Source organism: Astatotilapia calliptera, chromosome 11, assembly GCF_964374335.1.
Source record: "Astatotilapia calliptera chromosome 11, fAstCal68.1, whole genome shotgun sequence".
Lineage (NCBI taxonomy): Eukaryota > Metazoa > Chordata > Actinopteri > Cichliformes > Cichlidae > Astatotilapia > Astatotilapia calliptera.
The window spans coordinates 15,574,841-15,596,036 of NC_137432.1; the positions used below are offsets into that span (position 1 = coordinate 15,574,841).

The following is a 21,196-nucleotide window of genomic DNA, read 5'->3' on the forward strand; positions in this document are numbered from 1 at the left end:
TTTATTTTAGAGAAAACAATCACATTTTCTGTTTACTTGTGTATAAAAAAAAAATGGTGCTCATGTCGTAATGTGACAAACATTCAGCAGAATAATGTATTGTATATTTTGCTTGCTGCAGTCCAGGGTTGTCACGATACTAGATTTTGACACTCAGTACTGACATAGAAAACTACAGAAACAAAATGGTGTGTATCTGTGATGAATATTTTAAGACTGTAATGCAAAAAAGCACAAAAAAAAAAAAGACAATATGTTTTGGAACCACTGCTAATCACATAAATTTGGTACTGTAGGCTGTCACTGCTTCTCTGTAGTTTCTGGCAGAACTTTATTAGCTTCAGTCTGGGATTTTAAGACTTTTTAGACACAAATAATTGTGTTATCCTGTCACTATCTACTAATATTACAGACAGGCAGGAGTGATAACATTTTTTGCCTAACTCACACATTAATATTATCATTTTATCATCAGCCATAGGCCCCAGCCGCTGCCTTAACGAGAACCCAACAGACGGCTAATGCTGCTGTTGGGTTATTGCTAATAGGTAACGTTAAGGTGTGCTCTGGCCAGATTAATATTTATTATAAATGTTTTAGTACTTCAGTGTTGTTAAAATGAGAGCTTCACTGTTGTTTAGCATTGTGAATGCCAATTATTCCAAACACTAGTGAAGTTGTGTCAATTTGAGGAGGCGAAGATGGCCGCGTTGGTGTCAATACTGGTGCAAATAAGCATCTAATCTGTCATTTTTACTATCAATTAGCACATTTGCAGCCCTACTGCAGTCACAGGATTTCACTATACTTAGTTCATATGAGTGGCCTTACATTTTGTCACAGTCAAATGTGCATTTGTTAGATTTTTTTTTTTTCATTGTTTAAATTTTTTTGTGACAAACAAAGGTTGTGAAATCCACCTCAAAAAAGTGAGAGTGAAGACGATTTTAACCCAAGGCTTAGACACTTCTACATTAGATCCAGCACGTGTGTGACAAATATGTACTTGCTTCTGTTTGGGGTTTTTTTTTTTTTTTTCCCCAGTGCGTAATGGCTGTATTTACCTGTATGGGATCTCATATGAGTTCGCAGGTGGCTGGGTTGGCTGAAACTCTTCCCACACTCATTGCAGAAATACTGTCCCTGCCGCATGAGAGACCTCAGCATCCCTGCGCACACAAACACGTGAGGGAGGAAACACAGGATTAAATGGTGGCTCTGCAAATTCCAGAGGTCAAAACCACTGCAAGCCATTCTGGATTTAGAGGAGGCCAAATGCAGTGAATTTGAACTTTTGATTCTTAGAACAGAGATAAAACAACAACAACACCAATTTATATTATATATGTGTGTGTGTGTGTGTGTGTGTGTGTGTGTGTGTGTGTGTGTGTGTGTGTGTGTGTGTAAGAAAATGGACTATTAGGGGACAAAGAATACTCTGAGTTTGCATAGGCTTTACATTTAGGATTTTTCTTTTAATAAAATGGGTCAAGAGTGAACATCAGAGTCATATTATTTCAAACAGGAAGACATTTTCACGTGGCAGTTTTTCCACAGCTTGTCTAAAGACGTAAAGGTCGGATTCAGGCAGAAAGTGAGTGGGTGTACATAAAGCGCAGAGCCTGGCTGGAGCGGTGGAGGTAGGTAGCATCAGTAGTGGACTCGCGCAGGCATCATTAGTATGTCTAATGTTTCATTATGAGCGGCTAGCTCCAGGGGCTGGACTGCAGCTGTCACACAGCATCATCTCAGAGGCTGACAGCCAGACACACAAAGCGTGCACACACACCGCATAAATTACAGGCAATTAAAACGCCCCGGCTGTGATGTGCCCGCTCCGCTGCCCGTGTGTCACATGTCAGGTATGTGTGTGTGTGCGCATGTGTGTGTTGGCATGTGTATGAGTTATAAGAGTTGTATATATGCGCGCTTGGGCCAAGGGAGGAAAGTGAAGCACGGGCTGTGGCACACACTGGCATCATTTAGACACACACATAATAATGCAACAACTGCGACATTACATGCACCGCTCACCTTTACATGTTCATGTCCTTAAAACGCGAAAAGAAATCAACTTGTTGATAACACACGCTCAAAGCTCGTAAGTCAGTTTTCCTTGATGGCACATGACTAAACGGACACTCCCTGGCTTCAGCCTTTTTGTTACGTCCTGCTTTTACGCAGTTATTTTCAATAACTAAACATTTAGACAAAAACCATCAATTTCCCATGCCAGCTTAATGCGGGTCAACAGGACGAACTTGTAAATTTTATACTGCCGGAAAAGAACCGATTAACTTTGACGTCACAAATCACAAAGTTCACTATGGTACTTTAGCACACATCCTGCGAGAAGAATCTGCGAAACTTTTAGGTAAACAAAATTAAACAGAGAACTCACCGACGCCTTTAACGCTACATGGATTTTACTTTAAAATTGATTTACAACAAAAGGAAAGCGCGGGAAAATCAATCAACTTTTATCTCGCCACATCTAATGAGAGCTCTAAAGCTATAACGAGGCAGTATAAGAAAAACGCCACCGGGAAATTAATTGTTAAGGGGACAAGAAGCCCGCCTGTGCTTTGTAAACCAGATGGAATGCATACTAAAAAGTGGTTAAAAAGAGCAGGAATTCACCATAAAACCCGCTCTGTGTTCATAATTTCGACAGCTATGCAGCAAAGACACGTCACTCGTGCCGGATTTTTCTTTTCCCCCCTGCGTTGCATGTAAATGCAGGGGCAGCACGAGGACGAGAGACATTTAAGGATGGTCTACTTAATGACAACACACATGCGTGCTTGCCTCGGACCTCTCTCGTTGACAAAAAAGAGGCCCGGAGATTCAGGGGTGCTTTCACTGAGGACGCATAAACACCATAAGCTTAAGGCCTGGCATATACCTGGGAAGTGCCCATAACTCTGGTACATTTGTGTATGTGTGTAGGCAGAGAGGGAGGGATGTGGGGGGGGGCAGCTGCGGGAACAAGGAGGACAGGGATGCGGAAGAGGTGACAGAGAGTGTCTCTGGCAGCCCGACTGCTGGCCTCTGGATACTCTACTTCTACTCTGGGCCGCCAGCCCTTCTCACTGACGCACTAATGAAAGACAAGACAGAGCTGGACGGAAAACACAAGCAGACACGCGCACACTCGTGCACATATTACAGAGAGAAAGGGAGAAAGACTCAGTTGCTCAAAAAAGGTCACTTTATCGCATGTGACTCAAAGGGCTAAGGCAGATCGTGACGATATGCGCCTGGACGGGTGACAGCGATGTCATGCGTCTGCTCTGGGGCTGTTGTCTTTGACCCCTGGCTCCACACAGCCCCACTTGACCTCAGAGACACAACTGAAAATGGGCAAATAATACGGATGTTCGGTAATGACCATTTCCAAAGCAGCTGGTGGGGTAATTATTCTGTCTCATCTCTCTCTTTGCCTCTTCTGTTCCCTCTCTCTGTTTTTCCTCCCTCCATTCGCATCTGTGCGAGTCTCTCGTCAGGCAGAGCCGTGACCTAAACAGTTTGTGACAGCTTTCTGGGAGAGTGGAGCTGGAGAGTAGGCATGCCTCGCAGACCTGAGAGTAGCAAAGGTTCTCTCACGTCTTTCACGATTACAAAAAAATAAATAAATAGAGGCTACACACACACACAAACACACGTTCCTTTTGCATCTAAAAATTTCAGGCACATATGGACACACATGCTGCCTCAGATAAAGACTTTCATTATGCCTCACAAACATGCGAGCACACGTGTGTGCTCGTTTAATGGATCCCATCGTTATTAAAAACCTCATCAGACTGTGTGTGTTTGCCTGTCGATCACTTTCTCCCAGATGGAGTGCCAAGTGTGTGAGATAAAGAGAAATATGTGTGCCTGCTCTACAAGTTTGGATGTTTGAGGCTGCTGGTGTCTTTTTCTTCGATAGCTTGTCAGGTTTAATCACTTCTAATCATATCAGCTGAAAAAGTTGCTCAGACACTGGAAAATACTCTTCTACATACTCCTGACATTTGGCAAAGCCAAGGCCCTCTGGGCATTTTGGATGTGAGCTTATGATGAGGGACTTTCTGCAGTGCAGCTTTTTTCCAATGTTTGGCATTATAAAAACACAATAAAACAGAACTTGGACTACGCCACTGCTAATTTTCACAAACAAAAGTAAATCAGCCATAAAAATAAATAAATTGATGCCTACCAGTAGGATCCATGAGGGCATTGGCTGCACCCCAGCGGTGGTACATGGTAGCAAATTCATGAGGGCTGTAGTTTTTGAGGAAGCCGAGGACGTCACTTGGCGTCTCTGGTGTCTCGGTAATTGGCTCCTGCTTTACCTCCCTGCGAGCCTCTGAAGGTAATGAAGAAGAGGATGAGGAGGGACAGGAGGAATTCTGAAAAGCGCCACCCTTCGCCTGCGAGGCACCAAAGTTGGGTCCTGCAGTTGAACTATGGGTAATGGTGCTGGGCCTCGTAGCGTTAGCCCGAACCTGGCTGTGAGGATTAGGAAGCTGCTGATGAGGGGTGCCCCTAGCTCGACTGTACTCTGCTAGGCCGTGTTTGCTAGACAGCATGAAACCCAGTCCCTCTTGGGGCAACAAGTAGCGGTCAGCTCTGGAAGATGTAGTGGAGCCGGCAGTTGGGGCTGAGGGGCGTGAAGGGGTGCCAGTGTTCTTCTCCAAGGAGCTGGAGGATGACAGCGAGCTTCCCCGCGGGTACACTTCCACTTTGGGTCTGAAGCGTGACTGATGAGTGTGGTCCTCCGTGGGTCTGATGTTGCTGCTGCCTGGCCGTGCTGGGACTCTCCCAGCTTGGGTGCCCAAGCTAGAAGAGGGGCCCCTTGAGGAAGAGGCACAGGGAGCAAAAGATGATGATGGTGTGGCTGAATAACTGGCTGGCTTGCTCTTTTTTAGAGCCTCGTTAGAGCACGCTGGAGGCCGTGTGCGCTGGGTGCGCATCAGCGAAGGGAGAGGCTGACACTCCTTCCCTTCCAGGAAAGGTGGAGGTCCTGTGCGTCTCCTAGAGGATAACGAACTGTCCTTGGAGCCTTTTGAGTTGGTTTTAAGAGCCCATTTAGGAGCCAGATTGGAACTATTGCCATTAATGCGGTGAGCCACAGTCTGGTGCATCCAGAGCACCTCGGGGTAGCGGGTGGAGTGAGAGCAGAAGGAGCACTTGTGGCTAGGGAGGCTTTTCTTGTCCAAGGCTAAAGAGGCTATACCCCTGATGCCCTCAGCCCTGACACATAGATCCAAAGGTGCTACGCTGGGATCGAGTGCAGTGGACTGAGCTGAACGGTAGCCAGGAGGGGATGTAGAGTTGTTTACTCCATGAAGAAGCGCTTTCTTAAGTTTGATATTACTGCTGGGAGTTCCTCTGTCCGAGCTGGGACTGGGAATGGTGCTGGATCTATCTTTAGAGGCAGGTGGATGTTGGACACGGACATGAGTTAAATAGGCCTGTGAATCTGTGGCGACAAAGTCACACATGCTGCAGATGTAAGGCTTCTCATCTGTAGGGAAAAGCAACAACAACAAAAAGGTCAGTGGCTACAAAGGATGTCATGTTGATTATAGTTTAATACACTTAATAGTTAACCCAGGGATCATTTCTTTCACATTCATGTTGGTTCGACTAGATGTAGTTTTAGTAAATGTCCACCAGGCTGCAGCATTGATCAGTCTTTCCAAAACCTCTCTTTTTATTTTATGCATACTAAAATAAAACAATTATATCTACTAATGCAAGAATATACAGAATAGCAGAAAACAAAACAAAATTACATTTTAACATTTCATTAAGATTTGGTATTTCTTCAGTAATAGTCTGTGACCATGCAAAACTCATGTGAAGGTTATGTATAAATATTTGAATATTATTTCAGAGAGATGTACATTTCCTTGGCAACTGCTGGGCTGTTTTATAGTCCATATGGATGGAAATAGTTACAACATAGCATCGAACATTGCCATAGAGTTCAATAAACTCCTTATTGACATATAAACAAATGAGGAGTGTTACAGGGCTGTAAAACTGGTTTATTTACTGGCACGCTCTTATGCTGGCACTGCTTTACATTGCATGTGTTAAATGTACTGAGCCAATGCTGCTAAGCCATGCAGGTGCAATTCTATAAACTCCCCACAAGGTGGCAGTTGACAGGTTTCTAACAGTGAATGTGATTGTTATGACTGGATTTCCCTAAGTGTCCAAATTTTCAACAGGAACAGAGATCATTAATAATGATGGTAAAATGGTAAATGGTAAATGGTCTGTATTTATATAGCGCTTTACTAGTCCCTAAGGACCCCAAAGCGCTTTACATATCCAGTCATCCACCCATTCACGCACACATTCACACACTGGTGATGGCAAGCTACATTGTAGCCACAGCCACCCTGGGGCGCGCTGACAGAGGCGATGATATCAAACTGAATGGAAACACTAGTAATAGATGTAGAATGAGTAGCAATATTTGGTTTTAAATAAAAAAAAATATATGTGAGGAAGAACAATCCTAAAGTTAGACTTTTTCAGTATGAAAGACTGCCAGAGGCAGGGTAATCGCACATGCAGACTCATATGTATGATAAAATACATCAGATACTCTAAGTAGCACATTATTGTATTCTCCATAATCCCTCCTCTTTTTTTTTACAGCACCAGCAATCTGCCATCTGTTTTTCCATTTGGCTTCCTGTTGGCAACGTTGGCCAGCGCTCACAGCCCAGGACCCCGCCAAAGGTAAAGCGTGGCACAGGGTAGACTACCAGTTAGAGTGGAACAACTGATGTTTTCTGGTTACCAAACCAGTACTTTTATTATTCAGTTAATAACCAGTGGTGTGGGGCCATCATATAAAGGGTGGAGTACACAACATATGTGTATTAGTAAACACAAATAGTGTGGTGGCTCGAAAGGAGCGTCCTCTCAGCCTGCATGGCCCCTCACTGGAAAGTGACGCTATAAATAACCAATCCCTCAAACATCAGGCTGCTTGGCTGGCTCAGTGGTAAGGAGAGTGGATGAGTGACGGTGGAAGTGTCACAGGAGGTAACCTTAGAGATTAGAAGAGTCAGCAGGCAGACGAGGAAGAAAGGTAACGAGGAAAAGGATGGATGGCCAGATAAATAAAATCTTTTGCTGCTTGAGAATAAAACACATTAGTTAATCGCCGAATCCTAAATACGTTTTCATCGCTAACTGTTAATTTAATGTTTCAACAGACTGATCCTGACACCCTCTGTGTATAAAATCCAACCTGACCTCAGTGACAGTGATCTCTGATGAAGAGACGTTATCTAAGCTAGATAGCACTGCTCGGATATTGGAACGGTGGATTCAGCGGTGTTTGCTACCTTCATTTTACCTTTGACCTTCCCTCGATGAAGCAATGTGCACACTAAACTGTAATTTTGCATCACTGTTGTACACACGTAAAAATATTTTTTAAATGTTTAAAAGAGATTTTAGGCATTTCTAGTATAACTAACACAATCTCACACAGTCAAGCGCAGTCTCAGATTGTTCTTTTTAGAGAGTGAATTCCTCACAGTGCTGCACAACTATAAAAAAAAAAAAAAAAAAACAGTCCGAGCCTGCCTTCAATGACTTTTTGATGTTCCCAGTAAAGCTAATAATTTGTTATTATATAATAAACAATACCAGTGTGTTAAGGGAAGCAAGCAAACATGTGTTCATGGCTAAGACACAAATCAGAGAGAGGAAAAAAAAATCATATTCACACACATATAAGCAGGAGGGAGGTGAGGGGAGTTTCCTGAGACAGGAAGACCTGAAATAGCGCACAGCTCGATCAGGCCTGAAGAAATGCTGCAGCTATTTTTGCATTTCTGTACTAGCAGGGAGGAAAAGAAACAATCACAACAATTCTATGCTATCCGCCGTCCCGTAGCTGTGCAGACAGAAATCTGAAGTTTGAAAGATAAACAGCAGAGAGCTGTAACGCAGGAATTCCTCCTTTAGCATTTTTAACCCATGATTATGGGTGTCCTTTCTTCTTCTTCTCCTTTTTTTCCCCCCTTTGCTTAGCAGTGTTTATTGGTTGTGGAGGTGAAAAAAATGATAGGCATTCCAAAAATGTCCTCTGCTCTGTTGACATGCCGCTGAAAGGCACAAACTCTCATTTAACTGCTAACCGTTCATTGTTCTGCATTACATAATAATGGCACTGTTGTAAACTGACTTTCCGGCAACTGTTAAAGTTTATTGACCATATATAATGGCATCTAAGAGCGGCACTCTGTTTTTATAGAGTGCCGTGCACAAATATGTAACTTGGACATTTTGCCACATGGTGGCTCTACTTCCCACTCTATAAAGGCTGATGAGCTGAGAAGCTGCAGCTTCACAAAGCACATTTCATCAGCAGATATTTACTGCAAGGCTTTAAAAGCACTACAATCACTCCTGAGCCTAAAATCCTTCAAGATATGGTTCTACACTTATGTTTCACATTATATTTTGATAGAATTGTTGGTCATAGCTTATTTAACTAGACTCCTTATCATCACATTAATTGATCCTCAGCTCTTTGCGTATATTATATATTATGTGGCATCTATAATGGAAGAGGGTTATTTCAAACAAATAAAAAGGGAATAAAACAAGATTAAGCCAATAGAAAATACTGTTTACTAACCCGAAAGCTCTCCAGAGTTTGCAGTACCCATCTCTGAGGCCTGGTCTCCAAGGGTGGAAGCTGGTGGAGAATCTCCATATCCCGGGGTGCTGGGCCAGCTGGGAGAACCTGACTCTGGGTCACTGGTGGAGCCCCATCGCTCATCTCTTGCGCTTCTTTCCTTGTCTCCAACAGAGGCCCTGCCTCCATCCTTCCTGTGAACCCGCTGGTGGACGATCATCTGGTGACGGCTGCGGAACACCTTGCCACACTCAAAGCACTCGTTGGACTTGCAGGAAGAAGCTTGCGACTGGGATGGGCGCCTTCTGTCCTGACGAGACGAAGGCCGGTACTCGGAATCACTGAGGCTGTCTGGTGTCCGGTCCCCTGAAGAGGTGTGGCTTCCCAAACCGGAGCTGCTGCGTCTACCCGAACTGCGTTTCTCTTGACCTTGCAGGACATAACGGCTGCTCTCCTTTTCAAAAACCACAGCAGCACCGGCTAGGGCTTCCTCTCCGATACTTCCTGCCCCGCAAGAGGCCTTGTAACTAGACTCTACCGGCTCCACAACCCTTCCTTTAGTGGCTAACTGCCAGGCCTGGTAACTGCAAACTGGATCTAGCTCTGGGATTCTTTGACCTATTATCTTTTCCTCACTTTCCTCCTCTTCATCCTGGTTCTTTCCCTCAAAAGGCTGGAGGTTTAAGTAGTCAAGGAAACGTTTCTTAGCAGCTGGGGAGTCCTCATCATCATCGGGCCTCCCTTGGCTCGGGGACTTCCTGCTATAGCCGAGACTGTGAACTTTATCGTGGGCTCTTAGGCTCTCTCTGTTGTGAAACAGGTTTCCACATTTGGAGCACATTTGGTAGACAGAAGTAACGGAGCCGGTAACAATATCAGGATCCTGGGCTACATCATTGATGGTGGCTGGATGCTCAGTTGACTCTGCTTTTGACCGTGACCTAGATTTGGTGTTGTGTGTTTTCATGTGAGATTTGAGAAACCACGCTTCGCGGAAACGTCTCCCACATATGCGACAGCAGTGATCCAGGATCCCCGCGTGTTTCTTCATATGTGACTTCAAGAACCAGGACTGGGAGAAGACCTGACCACAAGTCTCACAAGGGAAGGTCCCGTCACTCTGGGGCTGGATGACGTCAGCTTCGGTCGCAGCCTCCTCCTTGACAGCGGTCTCCTCTTCTGTGTCTGCTGTTATGTGGACCTTCTCAATGTGGCTGAGGAGCTGGTCTTCCCGCTGGGCCTCGTAGCCGCACAAACGGCAACAGTAAGGCCGCTGCTCAGTGACGGACTTTTCCCTTTTCATGCTCCTCACAGGGACTTTCCTACGGGTTTCCTCACCGCCATCCCCATTTATCATCCGGTTACAGGCAGAGCTGCTCTTGGTTGGGCTGGTGCCTCCATCGAGACCCTCTGAAACCCTCATCTCCTCCTCCTCAGCAGCACCATCTTCATCCTCATTGGAGTGGTGGCTAGACAGCGTGCCCAGCTTGTGACTGCGAATGTGGACTTTGAGGTTGCCCTTCTGCGAGGCTCTGTGGTCACAGTAGGGGCATTTGTAAGGGCGCGCACCCGTGTGGCGTCTCATATGCTGCGACAAAGAGCTAAGGAAAGGAAAGCTGCGTCCACAGATGTTGCAGTCGTAACTCCCAGGAGTTTTGTCGTCCTCAGCCTCCATCTCATTTTTAGGGTTGGCTTTGTCTACGCTCAACTTCTCCTTCTGACCTCCTGACTGAGTCTCCATTACGTCCACACTGTCTCTGGGATTCATGGTATGAATTAAACTACCCTGTCTAGGTGGCCTTTCATAAGCTCAAAAAGTATTTATAACTACTGCTATCTGCAGCTGTACATCTAGAGATGTCTGATGCGTCCTTGTTGGCACGTTGAAAACACTATCTGCCTTCAATCATTCGATCAGGCTACTAATATAGCAGCTGAAGTCTAGTCACTGGATGCCACGCAATATAGCCATCCTCGGTGACTCAAATCACAAACAGCTACTTGTCATTTGCTCTCTCAGGGTCGAAAAGGTCGGCATATAATACCTGAGATTTAAACAATCTCTTTGTCAAAATAATGTGAAAGTTTCACGCAGTTTCATGTCATTGTGTCGGTGGAGTGGCATGTCTGAAGGTCTCTGCCTCAGAGGTGGTCATTCGCTACTCTTCTGGTCTTCATTGTACTGCCAAACGGCGAGCGTTCTTTAAGCGGGGACCCACACGTATACTATCCACCTGTGAATAAAAATGAGAAAGGCATGTTAGTTCAGCTGCAGCGCATCATTTCAAGAAGACTTTTAGTTTTCTAAATCCACCTCAACAAGCCACTGTAGTGGCTGTGTACACAGCCATAGATGTATATGCCACATCCGGGCTTATCAGATGCAAGGATCTCGGGGTCTGACATATTCTTATTAAAAAAAAACAAAAAAAAAACAACCTTTATCCTGCTTGTTGGAGTTCCGATGGAAGAAATGTTAAAACGAAGCAACGAGGAATAACATTTGATATGTTGTTTATGATTTGTTACTTTGTGCTGACTTAATTATAAAGTCACTAACCTAACAAAGCTACACACGCTTGTGTAAGGTAAAGAAAGATGTCTTTGCATCTTTTACTATGATGTAGCCCTAACGTATAATTGTCTGTGTGTTAAATCTGCTTCATAACCATCACGTGCGTCCCTGAATTGTACCTCCAAAGCCATGTAAAGCTGCACAGCCCTGCGCAAATGGACTTGTTTTGTACATAGACTCCCAACAGATAAAGTCAGCAGTCACTGACAGCACTGCTGAGAAAAAGACACAATGAGCCAAATGACTCATCCATAGCTCTCATTTCAAGTCACACTTTAAAATGATGGACTAATTGTCACTTTTTGCAGCAGAACATTTAAAAAAATAAAAATAAAAAAAAAGCAGCTGCAGAATCTTCCTTTTGAAGGTTTCATAATAGAACTATTACAGTTACTATCAACCTACAGTAAGCATTTTGGTATGAATATTTTATCATGAATGCAGTTCCATTCTCATAATAGCAATGTTTACAAGTTTAGCAAGTATAATGTATTCATATACATACCATAGTATGTATGGCTACCCTATTCAAAAAGCAGCTTCCTAACCTTTCTTGGACCTCAAAGCTCACTGTGGTGATAAGCACTTGACCTTCTTGCCCACCGAACAGTCTGACAAAAATGTACAGGGTTTAGGTGTGTGTTCGTGTGTGTGTGTGCGCGTGTGTGTCTATAGGACACTGTGAGTCTGTATCTTGCACTGTTCGCTGCCACTATGCACGTGGATGTGTGTGCAGTGATTGTGCACGAGTCGGGTGGGGATGTGGGTGGGAGGAGAGCGTGGGGGCTCTGACACAATGGCTGAGTCGACACTTTACACAATCGGGGTTGGAGTTGGGTGGGGGTTGTGCTGGAGGAGTGGTGGTGGTGGTGGTGGTGGGGGGGGGTCGCTTTCACATCAGCAACATCAGCAGTGCCACCATATTCCCTCCCCACAGTGGCCTCATGCACCCGTCTCAACTGATTCTATCACATGACAGGGATCTTAAGTACACAACAGGAAGTGGCTCTTCAGACAGTTTGCTTTGCTCTATTTCTCGACTGGAGTTGAATGGGGTCAGAGAGAGAGTCAAACAGAAAGAGATAGATAAGAGAGAGCGATGAGACAAACAGAAACTTCCGTGTTGACTGCATACACAGTATTTCCATGAACAGGTGAAATACTGATTTTCTTAAACTGTTTGTGTCTACGACATTTCTTTATACCAATAATCCCGAAAATCCAGGCCTAACCTGAATTAGCCATAGTGTACCCTGAATACTGTTCAAAGTGCCTACTTTTCACCATATTGACGTTTTTCCTCATGGGCTGTCCCACTCTTTCACAATACTGATTAAAGGTCATTCACATCTTTATTCTTTTCTAACCGTCAGCTCATTAAAACATCAATGCATAAGGCAGCCCTGTTGATTTAAAACAAGGAAACATTTTCCTTTATAAAACCGGACATATCACATAAGTTACTATCACAAAACTCTCAAGCATGAAAAGATTTCCATGGGAAACCTGCCTGAAAGCATGAACTATGTGAAATCTGACTGACAACATTATTACAGGCTTATACATAAAGTGTCAGAACCCGTGAGCTGAGTTACTGCCGAGCTCTAATTATAAGTGGATAATTGATCATAATCATAAGAGTATAAGGTGGTGGAGGAGGAAAGTTAGCACCAGAACAATCATGTGTCTTAAATTCTTGCACTGAAAATGACTACCCTGCACCAAAGCTATCTATCTCTCAAGAATGATTTATGCTATTGAAATCAGCCTCAGTAGGCTACCATGCTTCCTCTGGGCGAGCTTAGTCTGCTAAGATTTATAGTGAAGACGTACCATTGCTGCCATAAGTGGAGCTGTGCCTCACATTACCCTGAAATAAAGTACTGTATCAGATCGAGACAACTGTCTAAACATAATACAGTTAATCATAATTTATTTCTGTTTAACTGAAAACTGTCAACCTGTAAAAGCATACACAGTGTTAAGGGCATGGCTTTGTGGATGGCAGTGACATGCATAACCCAGATGCAGGCGATTAAATATGGTAAATGGCCTGCATTCGTATAGCGCTTTACTTAGTCCCTAAGGACCCCAAAGCGCTTTACACTACATTCAGTCATTCACCCATTCACACACTGGCAATGGCAAGCTACATTGTAGCCACAGCTGCCCTGGGGCGCACTGACAGAGGCGAGGCTGCCGGCGCCACCGGGCCCTCTGACCACCACCAGTAGGCAAACACTGGGTTAGTATCTTGCCCAAGGATATTTGGCATGCAGCCAGGAGGCAGCCTGGGATCGAACCACCGACCTTCTGATTAGTGGCTGACCTGCTCTGCCACCTGAGCTACAGCCACCCCAAATATGACCTTTGTGGTCCTTTTCAAAGTTTTTGCTTATCAATTTAAAAAGATCTCAGTATGTAAGGCTCCAGGCAAACAGGCCTAGATAGTGGTCGGCAACCTTTTGGCAAACACCAGTTAACAAAAGGTTGTACTATACTGAAAACCCTCCGTGCAATTGCTTTGGTTGCTAGCAAGTTGCTATGGTCACCAACCGTTTGCAAGGAAAAACGGACTAGTCTGCAATCAGTTGGAAGCTACTTTCCAAATGAGAAATAAAATTGTGAAAAGTCCATGCGCAAAAGTTGTTCCTTTTGAAACGTGCGGGACGCAGCGTTAAAGCACAACTTTTATTTGAAGGCAAATGTTCTCTGTTTCAGGTTTGAATAGCAATTTTTCACCTTTTGCTACGCTCACTTGCAAGGAGTTTGCCACCGTCCATGCAAACTGCAGCAATTTGATGGAAACAAAAGCAACTCCAAGGTTTTTGGTGTCACACCCTCTTTGATACTGATTTTAGCTGGTGACAGACAGCAGCTGGTCAAAAGGTACACATTTTTTCCTAGCAAACGGAGGTTGACAGGGGGTTGCTGACAGGTCTCTAGGCCTGTGTGACTGAGGCCTATTGGATGCACTGGGCTTTGATGTCGTGTCGTGGATTTGCATAGAATTGATACAAGAGTTTGTCAGTTTATGAATGAATTACTAATGAAATCCTCATCTGTCTAAACTGCACTCTGTTTTTAGTGGCAACAAATGCTAACATGCTAATACAAAGAAAACTAGATAACAATAGACCTGCTCAATATTTCAATGCCATTTTAAGAATTTCAGCGCACTGCACTAAATTTAGTGTCACAGAGCCGCTAGCATAGCTGCTGATTTAGATCAGAAGCATTAGAAGTATCACTGTATGTAGAATAATTACTACTGTAAGTTCATGATCTGCATTTCATCTGTGCAGCCTCCTGAAAGAGCACCACAGTTTGCTGCTGTAATTGCTAAGCCCTTATTATTTTAACACCATGACCCATGGCGCAGTGTTTAATTTATGTAGCTATCTTAGAGAAGATATTCATAAACTGTTATATGAGCCAAATATTATCACGAGAAGACTCCAGTTGTCACTGTAACAGACAGAAATTCAAGTGATGAGGGACAATAAGGAAAACAAAGCCATCTACCCACAGCCATTTATCCACCTCAGTTTCCCCTCAATCTGTTCCATCTGCTCTCTGTCTCCAGCCTAATGTTACTCATTAGTACTTAGTAGTTTTTTCCAGTTCTGGCGCTAAAAACAGAGGATAATGATCTTATTTGCTATTAAATGGCCTTGCTGACTGGGGGTCAAGAGGGTTGGGAGGGGTTGAGACTATTCAACTGTAAGCCTGTCATCCACCAGACAAGCACATGTGCCAATTGAAATGTAATGAGATTAACCACCAGAAGGGAAACAATGCAGGCTTGTCGCCATAGAGGCTAAAGGATGAAGAAAAAAAAAAAGACAAATTGGCTTAAGGAGAGAGAAACAGTCCAGGAGAGACAGAGAAAATGACCAATCATCAAAGTCATCAAAAACAAAAAGAGATAGAAGCTCTACTAAAGATCACCGTGGCACAATAAATGGATAGGAGTTTTTCTCTGAGACACGGAGCCCATTCCACTTTGTGACTGCCATTGACATCCTCCAGCTAATTAACCTCGTGCACAGTAAGAGGGGAGGAATTAATAGGACTGGAGATGGTGAGAGCACATAGCTGGAAAATGATCCTAGTTTACTGTGTTTAGTTCAGCTACTTCGTAACTGGAGTGTTTAACCTTTTTTTGGTTACTTGCAGGAAACAGATCGCCCTCAAACACAATGATCAGTCTAAACCCAGTTGGCAAAACTGCCACTCAGATATCAGACATGCCATTAACGGACACTTAAGCCTCCTTTGAGTCTCACACACTCAGCTGATAATGACTGCTGCATCAAATAAGAAGAAAAAAAAAAACAATCCTTTTCCTGTCTTCCTTCCTGACACGTTCACCTCAGCTGATCTGCCTTCTGAATGCCAAACCCTAGCAGTTGTAAACCGGTAAGAGGAGGAAATCCGTTCTCATTTTCCCAACCCTGCGCAACCTTTACAGAGCAGCTTGGCTCGTTTTTTTTGTTTTTTTTTTGTTTCTGGATCTTCCGGGGTTCACATCTGGAGAGAATCTCAAAAAACAAAAAACAAAAACTGTGTCAAACTGTGCAAGCAGAGGATCTGTTTACAGATTTGTTTTCACACAGCAGTGCCGTCGCAAAGGCAGACGTAAAAACCAAGCTTCATCCATTTAGATCCACCACTGGTAGCAAGGCAAGCACAATTTATTTAAGAGTACCAGCTGCAACAGCACCCTCTAGAGGCCGTATATTCTGCCTGCAGAGAACATGTGAGTAAAAGGCATGCTCCCATTTGGCTGCACAGTTTTTGCAACCGTTTGCTCGCCCTCGCCGTTTTGCTCTTTTGTGACAGAAAATGCCACCATTCTGCCTCCATCACAGCAGTCGCCTCAGAGGCGTCCACGGCACAAATCTCCCATACCCGGGTTTGAGGAGATTGGCTTTCATAACGCAGTCAGTCACTCACGCTGTCACCTTATCACTGGTAACGACTCTAGGTCATTCTCATGTGGGACATCCTTCAGCAGAGATGGGATCTGTTTCCCTCCCACACAGCAGCACAGAGATCAGCATTTGAGGTTATGAAAAAAAAAAATAGACAGAGGGGGAGAAAAATAAAGAGTGGACCTTCTGTTAAAATAAACACACACACACACACACACACACAAATACATGCAGGGGGAACTGTGGAATCAACAAGCAAAACAGAGGGGTCTTTTAATGTCCCATACACACACACATCTTTTGAACGTCCGTATATGCACAATGTTGGCTTTTACTACTGTTTCATACAGGCAGCATTGATAGCTTAACAGCACATACAGAAAGGGCTCTCTCACACACACACACACACACACACACACGCACGCACACAGCTTCAGGGAGCATAACATACAGGGAGCACTTTACAAATAAACTTACTATCCTCTATACAGTTGCTCATAAAGTGGAGACATTCAATGCTCAGAGTGGGACAGAGGCGATGGAGTCTTAAACACTCACACACACACACACACGCAGTGTATTCTCAGACCAATCAATAATCCATTATGAACAAACTGCTCTTCACCTCCCACCCAGCTCTAAACTGGCAGACAAAGAGGTCTGCTGTATGTGCCACGATGAAGAGAGAGAAATAGACCACAGCCGGATAGGCATCTCTAACACACACCTACAGGATGTTCACAAAAAAAAAAAAAAAAAAAAAAAAAAAAAAGAAACACACACACACACACACTCACACAGAGTTCTGGCATTTTTAGGGTAAAAATGCCGTAGCTGGGAAAAAAAACAAACAAAAAAAGAATCAACTTTTTGTGGTTCACAGATCAGTCTCTGCTCCAGTTGCTGTTAAGTACTATTTATTGACTTACATGCCATATACCAAAAATCCTGTCAGCAGCTGTGAGAAGGAAACACACATAAAACTTTCTTTCTTCACTCTAGAAAAAAAAACATGTTGTGTCAGTAAAATATGTTCAGAATTGTGTACATTATTCCTGCACTGCTAAGAAATGTATGTCATCATCCCTGCAACATTTTTCACATATCTCCACCATAAACCAAAAATATGCTTGTGTGTGTGTGTGTGTGTGTGTGTGTGTGTGTGTGTGTGTGTGTGTGTGTGTGTGTGTGTGTGTGTGTGTGTGTGTGAGAGAGAAAGCTAGACAGGAGATTGACTTCCTTTAGAGATGAACTGCAGATGGATGTGGTCCAGATGTGGGTTCAAGACTTTTAGTCCCATTTTGTGCTGGATTCTTCCTGGTAATGCTAGCTGCGATACCCACAAATGACTAGTTTTAAATGACTTGTTTTGATTCTGGCTCAGACTGTCTGTACCCACTCATGCCTGATTCTTCTGATTGTGTATTTAACAAATTAAACATAGTCTAATGACAAGATCTGACCTCCTCCATTTTGCCATCCTGCACCCCACCCCTAAAGAATTTGGTGTTCTCTGAACGAGGTCTGGCAGAGTTTGACTGACTCCAAACTGAATCCCACTTAGGGCTAATCTATAACCAGATCTCTGACCAATCAGGGTCCGGTGTGGGCTGAGTGATATTATAGTTTTTCCTCTCTTCCTTCTCTTGTCAGAGCAGGTCATTCTCATAAGCAGGAAGAGCAGTGGGGGGTTTTGTGGCATTGTTGGGGTCTCCAATTCCCATCCTATCCCTGGTCCCATCCCTACGCCCCCCACCCATCCCTTAAACCCAGCCAGAACAATAGAGGGGGTCCATGCTGTCTGTCTCTCCTCAAGCCGCCACCCCCCCTTCTCTGATAAATAGACTGAGAAGGGATCCTGTCTGCCTACTCTATTTGCGTGAGAAGGGCCTTTTGGACAGAAAGATCCCACTGGGTCTCTGTTTATGTATGTGCGCTTTTGTGTGTGTGTGTGTGTGTGTGTGTGTGTGTGTGTGTGTGTGTGTGCGTGCGTGCGTGCATGTGTGTGTGTGTGTGTTTAGGAAGTGGCAGGTGTTTGGGTCAGTACTGTCATGTTACATTTTAGTGACCCACCCATGCTTGTGGGATTACTGGACGGGTCAGGAAAAAGAAGAGTGCAGTTCTCAGGCCCACACACTAACCAAACACACTGCAATGGAGGCTTTTGTCTTTCAGTACGATTCACTGTGGCTGCAACTGCAATCAAAAGAGACACCTGTTTTTTTAATTTATTTATTTATTATTAATATTTTGGGGTTTCTTGTGTATCACATGAAAATGGATAAAGGCCAGTACTTTTGTCCCCCCTGCCAAGAATTGTGAGAACACTACATTTTCCATTGTTTGATACCTGCTCCCACAAGTATAAAGCCAACAAGCGCTGCCTGCTCTTATGGACCCAACCATCTTCGGCTTCCTCTGTGTGTGTGTATAAGTGTGTGCATATTTCCCTCCCCCTCCTTCTCAAACTCTGCCTGTTTTTCTCACACCGCTCGTTAACCCCTGGGTGCTCCTGCCCACAGTGCCCCCCTCAACACACACACACACACACACACACACACACACACACACACACACACACACACACACACACACACACACACACACACACACACACACACACCGTCTCTAGCCCTCTCCTAAACCACAGCAGCATTCCTCACACACATACACAAACTAGGATCTACTGTCACCATGCAGCGCAGACTAAACCATCATAACCCTCGCGTAAATTACCTCCAAGTTCAAAAACGAGCAGACACGTTTCTTGCAAAAGACAAGACTTCTTGTGCAAGACTGCGTTTTTTAATCGTTGGTTCCTAAGCCACTAAACCTAACTTTAACCCCGAGCCCAACATTAATCTAACCACAACCCCTAAATCCAAGTCTTAATCCTAAAGCACTGGAGTGGATGTAAGGATGATTAGAATGTCCTTATATAAGGGGATCTTTTTTGATTTTCCCTTACATGGAAAGACATTTAGGGCCACTCAAGCAGAACCGTTCTGCACACAAAAACAAACAAGTCATTTAGAGAGTCGCAGCAGTGTTTGATCAAAGATAAGACGTTTCATTCTTTACTGCTCGGATCTGTGTGAAAGGCCGCAAATGCAACTCGTTTATATGCTTTGTCTCAGGGTAAAACTGAAGGCATTAGGGTTGGGAGAAAGATGAAGAAGCACAGTGGCGAAGGCACTATAGCCACTCGTGCAGTAGAGTTAAATTGAAACTTCTCCATCTCTTTTAACCCCACTCCCTACTGTCCACTCTCCCTGCCTTCTTCATCCTCTTCCTCTGCACTCTCCTCAGTCTCGCCCGCAGCCCCGCGCGACCTCTGCAATCTCTCTGAAGTGTAATTAGACCAGCGACCTCAAAGTTGGCCACCAGTCTTCCACCCTGTCACACTTTCTGATGTAACCCTTTTATTTTGTGGCTTGCTGAGGCGAGATAGTCAGGCGGTTAGCGAGTTTGCGCACAGGTGCAAACACGTGGAGATGTCGCTTGCACACAATCAACGTGGGAGAGGGATAGAGTAAATTTTGTATTGATCAAGCTGTTGCATACTAATGGGCGTCTCTGAGCCTGCGCTAAGTCGCCCAAACAACAGCACAAAGACCGAGCATCACTGAGACAACAGCCAAGAAGATCTTTTTGTAATCGACTCACAAAAATCACAATTAACTAACTTATTGCTTATTTTACCAGCTAGCTATGGCAATGCGATTTATTAAAGGCCTTGTGTTTATCATGATTCCCCTTGCAGCTTTTTAGAAAGGCTGAAATTTTACTTCAGACTGGAGAGTTTCCACAAACATTATCTCAAATTTCAACATCACCCTCCTCAGCACAGTATTTAAAATGTGTTAGCGTCCAATGTTCTGCTGGAAAACGTAAAAGGTGTCCATGCCGAGGTGTTGCATTAGGTGTCTCTCAGAATATGTGGGGCGGTTTTGTGTGTGTGCTTGAATACAGTTTGTTTGGCTGCTGATTTGCTTGGTTATTTGCTTTTTCGTTACTTGCTGTGCTTTTCTTTTCAAACCTTTACCTTTGGGCAAAATCTGAAGATCACATCCTGCAAGAGTTGTCAAGAGCACATATGAGAACCAAACAGGGCAACAGATCTGTTTTTGAGTCTTTTTGTGTGTGTGTGTGTGTGTGTGTGTGTGTGTGTGTGTGTGTGTGTGTGTGTGTGTGTGTGTGTGTAATACAGGATGGGAGGGTTTCCACAGAAATCTCCTGATGGCTCTACTACAGAAATAGTGTGTGGGCTCAAACAGCCAGTTGTTGTTGTTGTGGGGTGTTCACACACTGAAATAGAGTACAAGCACACACACACACACACACACACACACACACACACAATAAACTAACAAAACTCCAAACAAAGTAACCTCAGGGCAAAATTCAATTACTTCCCTTGGAAAAACTGCTACGTAGAATACAAAAAAAGTTTAAAGACATAGTTGTATGTGGATTTGCGAATAAGAGCGTATAATAAAAGTAATGCCATGCTCACTTTTTTTTGCTTTTGTGGATGGGAGCGTCGCAGATAATTATTATAGCTATCATATAGCTTGTTTTAATGGTATATGACAAAAATATCAGGCATAATAAAGTCATGGCTAGCTTGCTGAATTAATGCCCACTGACATGGTGCATAACTGTTGTTTCTAACAATGTCAGAGTTACACTATAGTGGAAGTAAGATTCTCAATAATTGCACCAGACTACAGTCTACGCACATTTCACACAGGAACTTCACTTATTTTTGGTCAGTTCAGTTATACAGCTTTGAATGTTAGGTGGTAGGCAAACATAGCAGAGCACACTGGCGTAGCATTTCTATCCATCTGTGTGTGTGTGCGTCAGCTGCTTAAACTTAAAAGTAAATGTAAAGCTGTCAAACAATAATAATATATAGGTAAATATATAGCTGATACATTTAAATAACTGAGTAGTCAAATGTGCATGAAAACACTTTGTTGTGTGTACTGCTAAGTTAAAGCTAAGCTACATTAA

At 43.9% G+C, this 21,196-nt stretch overlaps 1 protein-coding gene across 6 annotated transcripts in view; it reads right to left on the bottom strand.

Annotated features, from left to right (window-relative positions):
* The window catches only part of LOC113031548 (zinc finger protein 516), a 50,218-nt gene that overhangs the window by 9,548 nt on the left and 19,474 nt on the right, over positions 1 to 21,196 (bottom strand). For all 6 annotated transcript variants that reach the window (XM_026183699.2, XM_026183700.2, XM_080307837.1 and 3 more), the window contains exons 2-4: positions 8,666 to 10,899; positions 4,205 to 5,515; positions 1,065 to 1,169 (exon numbers count right to left, since the gene is read on the bottom strand). In XM_026183699.2, the coding sequence (XP_026039484.2) occupies positions 1,065 to 1,169; positions 4,205 to 5,515; positions 8,666 to 10,433 (3,184 nt within the window). In that variant the 5' untranslated portion in view covers positions 10,434 to 10,899. The remainder of the gene's footprint in view (positions 1 to 1,064; positions 1,170 to 4,204; positions 5,516 to 8,665; positions 10,900 to 21,196) is intronic.